This window comes from Petaurus breviceps, unplaced genomic scaffold, assembly GCF_028583685.1.
Source record: "Petaurus breviceps papuanus isolate PSGF00001 unplaced genomic scaffold, PetGlider_PUasm1.0 79, whole genome shotgun sequence".
Classification (NCBI taxonomy): domain Eukaryota; kingdom Metazoa; phylum Chordata; class Mammalia; order Diprotodontia; family Petauridae; genus Petaurus; species Petaurus breviceps.
Genome location: NW_027186523.1, coordinates 13873506 through 13888426, shown reverse-complemented (window position 1 = coordinate 13888426; position 14921 = coordinate 13873506). Strand labels below are relative to the sequence as shown.

Genomic DNA, 14921 nt, shown 5'->3' with positions numbered 1-14921 from the left:
GACATATTTTGTAGTTTGCAAAGTGCTTTACATATATGATCTCATTTGACACCCATGACAATTCCATGAACTAAGTACCATAACTATATTACTTTTATTAAACAAATGACTAAACAGAGGCTGGGAGGTTTTGACAGCTAGGTAGTGCAGTGGACAGAGGGCCAGGCCTAGAGTCAGGCTAAGTCATCTTCCTGAATTCAAATCTGGCCTCAGATACTTACTAGCTGTGTGACCCTGGGCAAGTCACTTAACCCTGTTTATCTCAGTTCTTCATCTGTAAAATGAACTGGAGAAAGAAATGGCAAACTACTCCATTGTCTCTGCCACGAGAGTCCCAAATGGGGTCACAAAGAGCCAGACACGATTGAAACAACTGAACAATAACAGAAGAGGTTAAATGGCTGCCCATGCTAATGTAGCCAGTAAGAGTCAAAGGTAGGATTGAGCACTCATGGCATTGTACTATACAGCTGAACACCTTGGGATCTTGCCTGGATAATTCCACACTTTTCTAACTTCCTACAATCTCTCCCCAATCCTTTTTCTCCTACAGGCTACTGCTAGATTCATCTCGTTAATGAACGGTTCTGATCGTGGCAGTTATCATCAGTGGTTCTCTAATGTCCATTAAATAAAATTCAGATTCCTTAAACTGTCATTCAAAGTTATCCACAATCTGGTTTCAACCCATCTTTCTTGACTTAGCTCAAATTACTTATGTCATCTCCATGCTTCATATTCTAGTCACACTGGATTATCTAGTTTCTGGATCATTTCCCATGCTTATAAACCTCCATACATTTGTCCATATAGTCTTGCATATCTAGAATACCTTCCTGATTATCTCTTTTTCTTTCCATCCTTCCAGACCCAACTCAATGCTTCTTCTTTCTTCATAAGTGCCCTCAGTACAGAAACTACATTTTTTTTTATCTTTGTATCTCCCTCAATGTTACAGTAGGCACTCAGTAAATATCTGTTACAAGAACTGAGATTCCACAAACTCTCTAGTTATGGCATTTCTATTGTATTAAATGAGGAAGAGTGCAGGGTGGCTAGGTGGCGCAGTGAGTAAAGCACCGGCCCAGAGTCAGGAGGACCTGAGGACACCCACACATACACCAAAAAAAACCTAGCTGTGTAACCTTGGGCAAATTACTTAACCCCAATTGTCCTTCAAAAAAAAGCAATAAATAAATAAGGAAGAATGGAGAAAAGGAATACACATTTATTAAGTGACTGTGTGCCAGACACCAGGCTAAGTATTTTATAATTAGTATTTCATTTGATCCTCATAAAGGCTCTGGGAGGCATATGCTATTATGATCCCCATTTTACAGTTGAAGAAACTAAGGCAGGGGAGGCTAGGTGGCGCAGTGAGTAAAGTGCTGGCCCCAGAGTCAGGAGGACCCGAGTTTGGTTTTAGCCTCAGACACTTCCCGCACCCCCCCCCCCAAAAAAAACAAAACAAAACAAAAACTAGCCGTGTAACCTTGGCCAAGGTACTTAACCCCAATTGTCCTCCAATAGGCAAAAGAAGAAAGAAGAAGAAGAAGAAGAAGAAGAAGAAGAAGAAGAAGAAGAAGAAGAAGAAGAAGAAGAAGAAGAAGAAGAAGAACAAGAACAAGAAGAACAAGAAGAAGAAGAAAGAAGAAGAAGAAAGAAGAAGAAGAAACAACTAAGGCAGACAGAGGTTAAGTGACTTTTCCAGGGTTGTAGAGCTAGTAAGTGTCTTGAGTCCAAATTTGAAGTTGGGTCTTCCAGACCCAATGCTAGAGCCCAGTGCTTTATCCAATGTGCTGCCTAGCTGCTGAGAACCAAGACATCATGGTACAATGAAAGGAGTACTGGATTTGGAGTAAAAAATAAATTGGGTTCAAATCCCAGCTCTGCCACTTACTAACTGTGCGACCTTAGGCAAAATTACTTAATCTTTCTGGGTCTTGGTTTATCTGTAAAATAAAGGAGTTGAATGAGATGACTCCTAAGGTCATTCCAACACCAATTTATGGTCCTTTGGTTTCCCAGGGGAAAAAAATAAGAGAGAATCAACTTTCTTTGTTCCTTGCTTGTCACAATTATTTGCACTGGGCAAGCTGATATGCCTAAACCTGGTCAGGAAATTATTCAACTTCTTTACCCAGTCTCTCTCCCCCTCCCCTTACAAGGCAATAGAGACAAATGGCTTTTTGGTAAATGAATCACCTCCCTTCTTATAGAGTGAGTGTCTCTTGATACTTATGAGTTTACCCAGAGAATATAAATAGATAAAATAAAGGGTGATGAATGAATAAGTATGAATGATAATAAGATATAAGAATGGCAAGCAAGAAACTCCAAAATGTGAAGGTTACAGGATGATTTCTTCTGTAGATAACGGTTTTCTATTGCTTATTTTGTTGCTAAGCTCACTGTTGGTCCCCCCCCCCCCACTAAACTGTGAAACTGCATATGTATGCATAAAATCTATAAGTTGAAATCACTCATTTGCCATTGCTATGGTAGGTTTGACTGGCATTAAATCACATTCAGTCTTTGTTTTCTAAGCTCGGATAGCTGGAAAGGAACTCTAACCATTTACTTGAAAACTGACATACAGGAAGCATCTCAAAGAGGCAGAGAATACTATAAAGCTGGTGGGGAGGGGGGGAAGTATTACCTACAGTTATGTTAAAGCTATTTGAAAAGTTAAGTACTTCACATGCACAAACCCTGGAAAAAATATCACCCCCACATAGTAAAGTGCCTTCTACCATCCAAAGAAATTATTTATGAGTCTTGTGTATACCTCATTGAATCTCAACCCAGAGAGGTAAATGAGGAACTTTAAAGCACCCTTATTTTAAAAAAGAAGGAAGGGGCAGCTAGGTGGCGCTATGAAGAGAACACTGGCCCTGGAGTCAGGAGAACCTGAGTTCAAATATGGCTCAGACACTTAACACTTACTTACTCGCCCTGTATCCTTGGGCAAGTCACTTAACCCCAACTGCCCTACCTTCCTCCCTCCAAAAAAAAAAAAAGCAAAAAATTAAATTAAATTAAATTAAAAAAAATAAAAAAGAGAGAAAGCTCACCAGGAAGAGGCAATATACTAGATGCAACCATAAATGATATAGACTGAAAATTTCCCCCTCCCCCTTTTTTGAGACTTGGTTTCCCTACCTCTCCTGGGCTGGAAGTATAAACAGTCATTCCTAGACCCCCATCCCATTGTTGATGAGTGTGGGAGCTTTGACCTGGGCCAGTTCTCCTACTTAGGCAGTCTGGTAGCTCCTCTTTCTCAGAGGCTCACCATACTGGTCCCAGACTTGACGTGGACATTCTATTGACTTAGTCCATCACAGCTCAGAGCTCCCAAACTCAAGTGACCCACCAGTCTCAGCCTTGTCAGCAGCAGAGGAGATTTACAGGCACCATGCCCAGCAAAAGATCCCAAAGAAATATACTCAGATGTGGTTGCAACACTGCTGTCATTCATAGCTCTCAAAATGCTTTAGGAAAACACACCTACTAATCTTCACACCATCCCCCTAAGCATAGATCGGTAACTGATCATTATTTCTTCTCTCAGGTGTAACAACACTTATACAATTGTTTTTTTTTTTTAAATATTGAATCCCAGCAACCCATTCCTCAAAAACAAGTTCAAATTTGGGTAAGAAAAAAAATGACCAAAGAATTAATTAATGAAATAGGAGAGATTAATGTAAATAAAGGAAACAATTATCATATCAAACTATAAGACAAGAAAGTTGATTAAGGAAGCTTCAAAAGACCTGTGAGAAACTCATGAAAGGCATAATGTGCATTTACCTGGTTTTTATTCTTTCATGATTTAATTTTCAGTTTTATTCACTACCATCTGATAATTGCATGAAACAGTTACTCTAACCATGGGCAATTTAAACAATTTAAATTTTTATTTCAAGGCCATGAGACAAAAGAACCTATTTATTGCCTGAGGGGATTTTTACAAAAATGAAAGCTTAATCTTTCATGTTTTTTAAGCAAAGGCTGTTTAAAATCATTTATAATAGTGCTTTAGGGAGACTTTTCCTGGGCATGCAAAATTGAAATTATAAATTTACAATTATAAAAAAAATTAATAGTTTGGGGGATTGCATTGTCCCTTTCCTTTCTGGATGAATTTGGCTGCAGCTTAAGAAGTGGTATTAAAAAAAAAAAAAACCAAAACCCAGTAACAGATTTAAAACTACAGAATCCTCAGGGGGACTTAAAAAAAAAAAAGAGGTCGCAATGCCATTTAACAGTTCCACTGGGTCATCTTAATGGTAAAGTATTTAGCTCTGTTTATTTGTTTTTTAAAATAAATAATGGCATTAACCTGAAGAGCTGTTTCAAAGTGGAATATTTTATATAAAATCTCCTGGACTCACTGGAGATCCAACCACATTTTCTGGGGCTTTGACTTGGCCCCTGATGGAAATTAGACAAACAATTTACATTCACTTAAACACCACATTTTTTAGTTACACTTAAGAAAAATAATTGAAATGCAGATTTAAATTGTTTCTGCTACTATAGCTCAGTTTTAATGGGAAATACTTTCAGCTATTATGTAGGGCTTTCCTACACAAAAGAGAGAAAAAAAAAATCACTTACAATAATACTCCAGTTAACAGAATACACAGAAGGATAGAAAAATTACTTCGAGGTTAAATTGAAGGATACTTTACCAGGGTGGTTTTTCAGTTAATGGAGAAGAGAAGGAAGGAAGAACATTTTCCTTTTTCTGTCGTCTCAGGAAAAAGAGATATGTTCAAACAAACACAACTACCATCAAAATCCTTTTCCAATTCAGTACTTTTTGATAGGAAAGTTGTTAGGTCAGGTCACAAAATATTTAAGTATCATCCCTTTTGGACAATAACTACCTTATGCTGTGGAGTGAAATGAGCAAAAGAAAATGGCCTTAGAAAGGGGTATCTCAGGTCATAGAAGACTTAGAAGGCTCCTAAAGATGCCTTGAACTAGAATATAGTATCTACACTGGTGATTCTTAATCTTTAAAGAACTGTGGCAGTCTTTTAGTATTGATTCTGATTCTCTTGAACCTCAGGCAATAAATAGGCCAGGGTCTTCTGTTCCCAAGGATGCTACAGATTGAAATAAAGCATGCTGGGATGACTAAAACAGTTAACTCAACAGTCAGAAGAGGGTTTAAAAAAATTTGTCTCCTTTTTAAAAGGAATCACTCACGGCATGATCCTGTCAGCCCTGTCTTAACACTGGGTTGCTATTCTGGGCACAAAAAGGGGTGAAGCCACACTTAAAGGTCTAGAAAATTCAGGAAGGGGAAAAGTGAGAACTTTTTGCATATTTATGTAAACTCCTGTGTCTGAGCATTGGCTATGTCAGCATATAACTGGTAAATAGCCAGGAAGTGAGAAAAAGGGCATTTCCTTTTATGATAAATGAGCAAAGTTTTTGAGGGAAAAAAAAAACTTACAAAGATGCATTTGAGTATATTTCTATAGTGCTTTAATGTTTATGAAGTTTTACACTCACTAACTCTTGTAGATGGATAGTGCAAGTATTTGGGTTCCTTGAATAAGTTGCTAAATCAAGTTTTTAGGTTTTTCTTTCTTTCTTTTTAAAAAATATCCCTGTTAGCTCAGAAATCTAAGCTCCCATGATCCTATTATCCCCATTACAGAGATAGGAAACTGAGGCTCAGAGAGGTTAAAGGATATGGCCACAATCACTGTGGCAGAATCTGGATTTGAATTTGGAGGTCTAACTTGAAGTGCATTGCTCTTTTATTCTTCCACAATAAACTTTGCTACAACAAACCCGGAAGGTCGGGCTGGAGTGGGAATCACATTAGAATGAATTGAGGCCTTACAACAGAATAAGGACATAAGAAATGATTTTTTTCTTAAAAAATTCTCCAATACACTGAAAAGTATGCCCATTGGAATCTGTGCATGGAATTTTAAAGACAGAAAGAAGAGACAGTTGAGGTAAATTTAAGAAGAACCTAATATAGTTGATCAATAATTCAATCTCCAAAAAAATAAATGGAATTTAAACAAAGCTTGGGGGGGTGGGGAGGGCGAGGATTTACAGGAAGAATAGTATGTTTTATAAAAGTACCTTGGGGCAATGTCAGACAATACTCTTTTGGACTCTGGGTGCCAGCTAATACTGTGAATCTTTGAATTTATAAGCTTTGGACCTCTCTTTCCTGTGTATACTTCCCTCTTTAAGATTTTTTTGGGAAAAAACCCAACAAACTTTTTTCTTAAAACAAAAGAAAACATAGCGTTCCTTTCCCATGTGGTTTCTTAGCTATCCACCAGAAATGCTCATCCTGGGATAAGTGAGTGGGCAACATTTGTTTTTGGACATGTGGTGGCTCTTTTCCTTGCAAAAATTTGGAATTAGAGGGATTTCTCTTACCAGGACTCGTGAGGGCTCCCAGGGCACTACTTGTTGTGGAGAGAGGGTTTGCATTGGTGGTAGTAGCTGAGGTTTGGGCAGCAGCCGCAGCAGCAGCTAATGTTGCCAGATTCTGTAACTGTAAAGCGTTCATGCCTGTGTGGAGAACAAAAAATAGTGTTAGCAAGACACTTATGGTTAAGAGAGATTCAACTTCTTTGGGCAAGAGGAAGAGACAAGGGGAGAGACCATCTCCCTCTCTCTCTCTGTCTTTTCTTTCTTTCTTTCTTTCTTTCTTTCTTTCTTTCTTTCTTTCTTTCTTTCTTTCTTTCTTTCTTTCTTTCTTTCTTTCTTCCTTCCTTCCTTCCTTCCTTCCTTCCTTCCTTCCTTCCTTCCTTCCTAATTAATATTGCCAGAGCTCTCTAATCTTTTCATTGGAGATGTTACCTGATCTGTCCCTGGTTCCTGAAGTTCCCTTCCATGAAGTTGATTAGAGGAAAGGCCTTTGAAAACTTTGAAGCGCTATACAAATGTGACTCCTTTCCATAGATCACGGCCATTCATGTTTGCCCCAACTACTAGAGCTTCTCTTTCACATGTTATAGCCTCATCCCTCATCCTCACTGACCTGCTTATAGGATATTGCTGAGTGAGTATCTTCACTTCTGGGACAGAAATAACAATAGTAACTAACATTCATATAGCACTTTAAAGATTGAAAAGCAATGTATGGTTCATTTTATCCTCATGACAACCTTGTGAAATAGATGCCATTATTATTTTTATTTTATAGCTAAAGAAACAGGTACAAAAAGGGTTATGGAACTTGCCCAGGGTCACACTAGTAAATGTTTACACTAGTAAATAGCTAGTAAATGTCTGAGACTGGATTTGAACTCAGTTATTCTTGGGTCCAAGTCTGTAAGTCTACCTAATATGCTACCTAGGAAAAAAACAGCAACAACAATACTGTGTGATATTATTATTTGCATCTTACATAGGAAGAAACTGAGGCTCAGAGATCAGAAGTTATTTGCTTGTGATTATGTCATTAGTAAGTGGCAGATCTAGAACTCACAGTCTCCTAAGTGAGGGCTATTTTCACTTTTACTGCATTAAGAGGGGGATGCCAGTTCTATTTGCTTTACATTTTAATCTTGGGTAAGTTTCTAGGGTTACCTTCAGTTATATGTAGACGAATAAATACTTTGCACAAAGGTGTTTTCAACCTAATCTGGAGAGCTCATGGGACTAACAGGATGCATGTGTAAGCCTATGGTGTAAGATTATAAATACACTCTGTAAGACAGAGTGAGGCCAAATGGTCCATGAAATGATGGAATCCGGTCCTCATCTTCATCGTACAAAGACAAATCAGTCACTTATGCATAAAACGCTACCGCATTTACCTCCCTAACACTACTTAAGGTCTTTTCTACTTTCTCAAGGTAGTGATATTAACTTCCTTCTCTAACCCCTGCATGAACCCCTGCTATTAGAGGTCATGGATTTGAACTTTTCAACATTCTCATATTAACACACATATTAACCCTTCTCCATACTGGTTATGCTGTTATGGCTAGATTTCTTCCAATGTTGAACTCTGACAGCATAGCATTGACTTGGGCATTTGGGGTTGGGGCAGGGATGGAGGGAGAGAAAGGAGAGATACAATCAGTGCCACTGAAGATCTGTAAGATATAGTCCTTGGGCCAAGAACAAAAGAAAAATAGTACCTTCCCTTATTCTGTGTCTCAAGACTAGCATAAATCCCTTTACTTGGTTCACTGGCAGGTTCCACACCACTCATTAGTCCATGCTAGTCAGTTCCCAGTTACCTGTAGTCTTAGCTGAACTTTCTGGTACAACATGTCAAAGAGATGAGTATAGGAGAACAAAATGGGGGAAAATGTGCAGAAGTTGCTAGAGCTCTTAGTGAGTTTATACAAAGTAAGATAAGTGACCATCTATATGTTAAAACCTGGATATTCTGGATTCAGAGAGTGGGGGAAGGACAGAAATATAGTCCCTTCATTCTTCCCTACATTTTCTCTATCCATCCATGAAAATTAAAATGTATTAGCTCTGAGTCCAAAGCCTTTTATCACTGGGTAAGAATCTTAAGTGAAAGGTACAAGTAGTACCATTACTCATTTTTTCCCTCAAGGTTACCTGCACTTCCTGATAGCAGATGCATTAGGGTCTCTCTTTGTGAATATAGATGTACCAAAAGGATTTTTGGACCCTCTCAATCTGAGCCTCAGTTTCTTCTCTCTATATAATGGGGATAATAGAATCATACGAACTGAGATTTCTGAGTTTTTCCCTTCAAGTAAAATATGTCATTCTTTCTGTCTAGAGTCCATTTGGATTCACCTTACTGAAAATATCAATACTTAATCAAATTCCTAAGAGGCGATATACTGTTCTGAAGTCCTGTTATTTGATCCTGGTCAAAAGCCTATCACTATTTCTAAAGAGAAACTTCAAGTTCAGAATAGATTAAGGTGACAGTCAATCTAAGAACAGGAACATTCTTTTTGTTAAAACAATCAAAAGCAGTATCTTTTTCTCTACCCTTGACTGGACTGAATGGCCCCAGGAAGACTGGGGTACGCCTTCCAATATTAACATTTCTACAGTTCTGGATGGTGAAGCAAATCCCAAGATCGAACTCTGTACTTGTTTTGATCTAGACTCTGGAAGTTTATCTTAAGATTCATAATTGTTACAAAAATGTAAGTAAAAATGCTTTGGGTCAAAAAGAATTTCAAGAAAGGGGAATAAAATGTCCTTGGTGTATTCTTATTCTCTCTCTCTTCCACATGCACCTCTCTCTCTGTCTCTCTCCCTGCTGCTCTAATCATGCTTGTATAATTAATAAATTTGTCTCCTCTAAGCTTATGACAAAAAATTCAGAGCACTGAGATCTTATTCCCTAAAATAGAAGGAACCTTAGAAGCAATCTAGTCCAATCTCCTAATTTTCTAGATTAGGAAAATGAGACCTGAGATATCCAGATGCTGAGTCCAGTGCTCTGTCCTCTGACTGACTTCTTAGTTCTTTCTATCAGACATACTCTGAAAAGGTATATGAAAAGAATCCATATACCCCAGTGTTCTAGAGTTCTGACAGGCCTGGGCTTCTCTTACCATCTTACCCAAGTCTTTCTCATTTTGTATAATTTTTCAAGCAATTTTTTGAGTGCCAGGAATGAGGAGAGAAGGAGAGAGACAGAGACAGAGAGTGAGCCGGAGTGGGGGGGGGGGAGGGAGAGGGAGGGAACGAGGGTTGGACAAGATGGACTCTGAGAGAGAGAGAGAGAGAGAGAGAGAGAAAGAGAGAGAGAGGAAAGGAGGGAGGAATTCCTCAAGGAAAGAAAATTTTGTAAAAAGTACAAGAAAAATCATCTAAGAAAGCTTTCCAGGTTGAATGACATCATTCTATATTCTCATTCCTCATGTCTAAGTAGGTCATCCTCCTTAAGTAAATCATTCTTCTCTATTTCACCACATTATCTATTTCTTTTGTACCAACAGTCTCAGAATCTCCACTGTTCCCTCTTCAGGGACTGAGAAAGCAGCTCCCCTTTACTTACTAAATCTGAATTATCTCTCTGTAGAAAAGATTCAATCTTAGGGTGGGGGAAGGTGCCACAAGTAGTCAAACAGCCTCACAATAGATAACTGCTGCCATTATTTCCTTTGGAGTAGTGTCCTTTCCAGCTCTCTAAAACGTACATATGTATATGCAGGGTCCATTCCTGTTCCTTTCCTACCCTTTAACCTCCTTCCTTGGCAGTTTACTTTCTACTTACTTTCTACCAGTAACACTTTCTGTCTCTCAACTACTGCTACACAAAAATTCTGAACACCACACACGGAGTGGTAGTCACTATGGCTGTGGAAGCCCATACAGCAAATGACTCTCTTTCCAGGAGAAAGAAACAAAAATAATTCCTGAAAGTATGCTCATCCTGGGAAGAGCACCTTTTTAAAATGAGAGACAGTATCCTTTCCGCCTTCTGAGCAAGAAATTGCTACGGTTCTTAGGAAGTTGACAATATTAGAAAAGAAAAATGGATTAAAAAAAATCAGATCTTGCAGGTTAAAACGTTATAATGAATTTCACCTGAGTGCTGATATCAATTTGGCAAAAAGTAATAAAGGAGTTCAGTTTTTCTTTAGTTATTTGGCAAATGGAGGAGGAGGAAACCCTTTACGAAACAATGAAATTAGGTACAAAAACAGTTGCACATTATTCTTGGTTGAAACTTAAAGTTTTTTTTTTAAAAATTATTTATAAGGAGAAGGGCATGAAAATTTAATTTAATGTTCACCTTAGGTAATTTTGTGTCTTATTGTTCATAGCAATTACCATAAATCTGCATATCAATAAGGAAGAACAGATGTCAGTTGTTACAAGTGCTTGCCAATCAGGTCTGTTAAAAAGTGACAGATGGGTGGTTATAGAACATTCTCATAAGGCCTATTAGTACATTGGTAGGAAATTTCTGTAGTATTGGACTGTCACAGATAAAGTTCTGTAAAACAGGGGGATAAGTGAGTCCAAGATTCTACTTTGTCACTTTGGGTACTGTCCCCAGCCGTAAGCCTCTCAGATCAGGGCGGAATATTGTGTCTTTTCTCTCTTCCACTCCCTTCCCACCCCCATTTCCTTCTTTTCTCAACTTGTTATACTGCTACATTCCTTTTGGAGAACCGATACTTACTTTTATCTTGTTTGAGGAAGTTTGCTATTTTCTTTTAAAAAAAAATCAAGTTTTCTCATCATGAAATTTTTTTGAGTCTTTAATTCCCCTCATTCTAGAGTAAAGTGTGGTCTGCAGACCCCTGCAGGTCTCTGAGACCTTTTCAAGGAGTTCGTGAGGTCAAAATTATTTTCATAGTAATACTAAGATGATTCCATTTTTAATACAGTAAACATCTATAGGTATACCCCCACATAAACAAAAGCTCTTGGGAGGGGGCAGCTCAATATTATTTAAGAGCATACATAGGTCCTAAGATAAAAAAGTTTGGGAACTGCTATATCAAAGGATGCTTACTGCTGAGGGAAGACCTTTTCTGCTTTACCAAGTATCCTTCTCTTTACTGATAGCTCCAGAATCGCTGTTATTCATTTAACAAGTTTCTTCTCCTTAGCCCCTCCACCTCCCAACCTGCCTCAAGTTCATACATTTCGAGTTGGTTTCCAGAGTTTGGTGGATGCAGCTTTCCCATCAACATTTCTGGCCTTCTATTTCCTAGGAGCAGTACTGGAGCCCAAATATGGCCAAGGTTGTGACTCACATAATAGACAGACAACTTGGTACTTTGCTTCGGGCCAGCTTCACTGCAGTTTAGTTTACCAGGCCTCAGTTGATGGTTAGCTGCAAAATCACCTGAAAATGCTGAATCAGATCAGCCCAGGTTTGGGGTTTGGTTAGAAGGGTGGCATAGAGACAGGTAGGCTGGGTGTGGTAGCCTGAGGCCGGGAAGGGGTGGCACAAGCTATGGTCATGGGAAGGGATTCAGGTCAACTCTCCCATTAACAGGAGAGGAAAGAGTGACCCAGGGAGATGACAGGAGCACAGATTTAGATCTAGGAGAGACCTCAGAAGTTATTAGTATCCTTACTCTCATTTTATTTAGGAAGAAACAGAGGCCCCAGACTGGAGTGATTTATCCAAGATCACACAGGTTGGCATGAAATGGCATATTCGTGTTTTTTTTTTAATACTTATATAGCATGTTCCTAACACTTTCCCATGAGATAAAACATGTTATAAAGAAATTAAGCAACAGAAAAGTCAGAGATAAAATCAAATCCCTGCCTCCCCAGAATCTTAGCCAGACATCACAAGCAGGGAGCTTTTCGAGGTTTCAGAAATTCCAATAAACCAGACATCAAAGCTGCTTGAGAAATGGGAGAGTTTGTAGCAAGTTTTGTTTTGTGAGGGGGCAAAAAGAATACCTCAAAAGAAATATAAAACTAATAAATAAAAGTACCTAAAAGCTTTTGGTTCACAAAGATTTGATTTCAGCCCATTTTCTACTTTTAGGTTCTATATTTAATATATGTTCCCCTTTTCACCAAACAATAATGGAGGTTTAAAGTTAATTATGAATAGAAAGGGCAATAATGAGATTGAGGGAAAAACATATCTCATGTCTCTTGATTTTTATTGATACAATTACTTAGTGTCTTGTCATTTAAAAATTATTTTCTTCTTTCTATGATTTTATTTTCTACCCAAACAGCAAAGTGCTTTACTGCAGAGGAACTAAGCATTTTACACCTTGCTTATAAACCTTTCAGTCTCCTGAAAGATACACCATTCCGACATGAAAGCTTGCATATAACAAAAATACTGTTGGCTTCAAAAAAGACATTTTACTTTCTTTGCTGAAATTCTCCTGGCTGAACCGACCCCTTAAATTTTATACATTGCATTCCATTATGTAGGTGCTTACTGAATTGAACTGAACATATATGCCCCCTTGCCATCATGTATCAATAATCAATATATATTTCTCTTCCTTAACAACCTTATATTTATTTGAATTGATTCCTTTTGTATTTATCCTATTTATACTGATACATGTTTTCATTTATTTATGTACTGGCTGTCTCACATGAGAGACTGCAGTTATATTCTTTGAGAGTGGGGATTGTTTTACGCCTTTCCTGCCTGTGCCGCAAAGCCTCTGTCTCTTCCAAAGCACCACTTTCTTTGGTTCCCTCCACTGGTACTTCTCTCTCCCACAAATTACTTTATACATAATTACATTGTATTTATTTAGATTTATTCTTTTCATAATTATTTTGTATATTCCTAACAGATGCACTTGTCTCTGTTAGAATGTAAGCCCTTTGTGCATTGGTATTGTTTCATTCTTTGTGTTTATACCCCCAGTGCCTGGCACAGTGGTGGGCAAATACTAGGTGCTTACTCATTGCTCAGTTGCTTGCTCTTCCAGGTGCCTGGTACTGTGACCTAGGTGTGCCTTGTTTCCACAATGTTATTCATCAGACATCAGTATGTCTTAATAGTGCCCCGACAGTTAAATCTGAGCTCTGAAGAGAAGCCACCTGAGCAGCTGTATTAAGCCCAATACACAATGAAGTACCAAGTCTGGGAGAGAACCTGTGTCTCTCTTGCTACAGTCATCACTAACCCACAAGACTGACCTCCAAGGACTGGTTTATCTTTAGAGGCAAAGTAAAGAATTATACCTCACTTTGCAGCTTTTTAAGAGGATGCTAGGAGTTGGAACATGTCCAACTTTCTCTTATTAGAAAGCAAGGACCAAAACACCAACACTTACAATATTCAAGAAGATGCTCACTCTGTAATCCTTTGTGGGAAGGATGACCCTTCTCTTAGTAGAAACAACTGAGCAGAGCTGTAGCACCTACAGCCCCTTTCGCACCATTTGGAAAGTATAGAATGATGAGAGCTGATTGACGACTGTACTGCATTTGATTTCACAGCCTATTGAGATTCAGTTTATTGAATTTAAGATGTTTGAGGTTCAAGAAAGGCATATTCTGGAAGGCCCAGAGCAAACACAGAGTGGCATTAAATTAACCATCTGCTCAGCAGCCTGGGCATGAAGTGAAGGAATTGCCTTATGGAATAACTCCTCTAGACAAACGCAGTATTTAAATGAGCACATGAGGCATGCAAGTGCTAATGATCTGACCTGTAGTTGGCGAGGTAGAGGAGCACAGCATCCTAATGCAGAATGACATGCCATTGGACCCATAGGAAATAACACCCTTGGCAGGAGCGTCAGGACCCAGTGACCTTCTCTGCATAATTCAAGTGTGGCAGCGGAAGCACCAGGTCATCCCACCAGGAAAACCCCTAACATTGGACCTAGGAAGAGCCAGGCTATTGGAGGAAAACTAACCACGCTAATAGCAGCAACAACACACCTGACCTATGCTCTGGATCACGTGCCCTCCTATGTTGGAAAACTCCCCTCACGTGTTCTCCTGTCGCCTCTCTAGTCCACTCAACAGAACTAAAAAGATATTCGATATTAAATATGATTTTGGGCTCCAAGGCCAAGTTCCCAAGCTGCAGGACAAGGATGCTACTGAATGACTCTTGTTCATTTCATCACATTAAGATATGTTTTTCTGATGGCTCAAATGCTAAGAGCAGAAATAATGCAATAGAGAGTGTAGACTGAGCTGGCAGGTTTCAGGAACGGAGATTCATTCAGCAATATTGTCATCCACAGGCCAATTTAGATGGTCAGACAACAAATTAATATTCGTCTGTGATGCTACTGCAATCATGGCATGCTGGAATTGAACACTGATGGGGAGAAACCCATCTATACTCATTAAAAGTCTTTCAAGATTCATTCAAAGTGAAACAGGCTGAGGCCAAAGACACGATTTTTTTTTTTTTTGAGGAAGGAGAAAAAGAAATGAAGGAAAAAGGGGTTTTTTTTTTTTTTTTTCCTGGGGTGGGGAGGAGGGTAATGATGGATAAAAAAGCT

The 14921-nt window shown here is 38.7% G+C and overlaps 1 protein-coding gene across 40 annotated transcripts in view; it reads right to left on the bottom strand.

Annotated features, from left to right (window-relative positions):
* LOC138175830 (CUGBP Elav-like family member 2) overlaps positions 1 to 14921 on the bottom strand; it is a 696702-nt gene that overhangs the window by 50976 nt on the left and 630805 nt on the right. For all 40 annotated transcript variants that reach the window (XM_069106367.1, XM_069106368.1, XM_069106336.1 and 37 more), the window contains one exon: positions 6424 to 6558. In XM_069106367.1, the coding sequence (XP_068962468.1) occupies positions 6424 to 6558 (135 nt within the window). The remainder of the gene's footprint in view (positions 1 to 6423; positions 6559 to 14921) is intronic.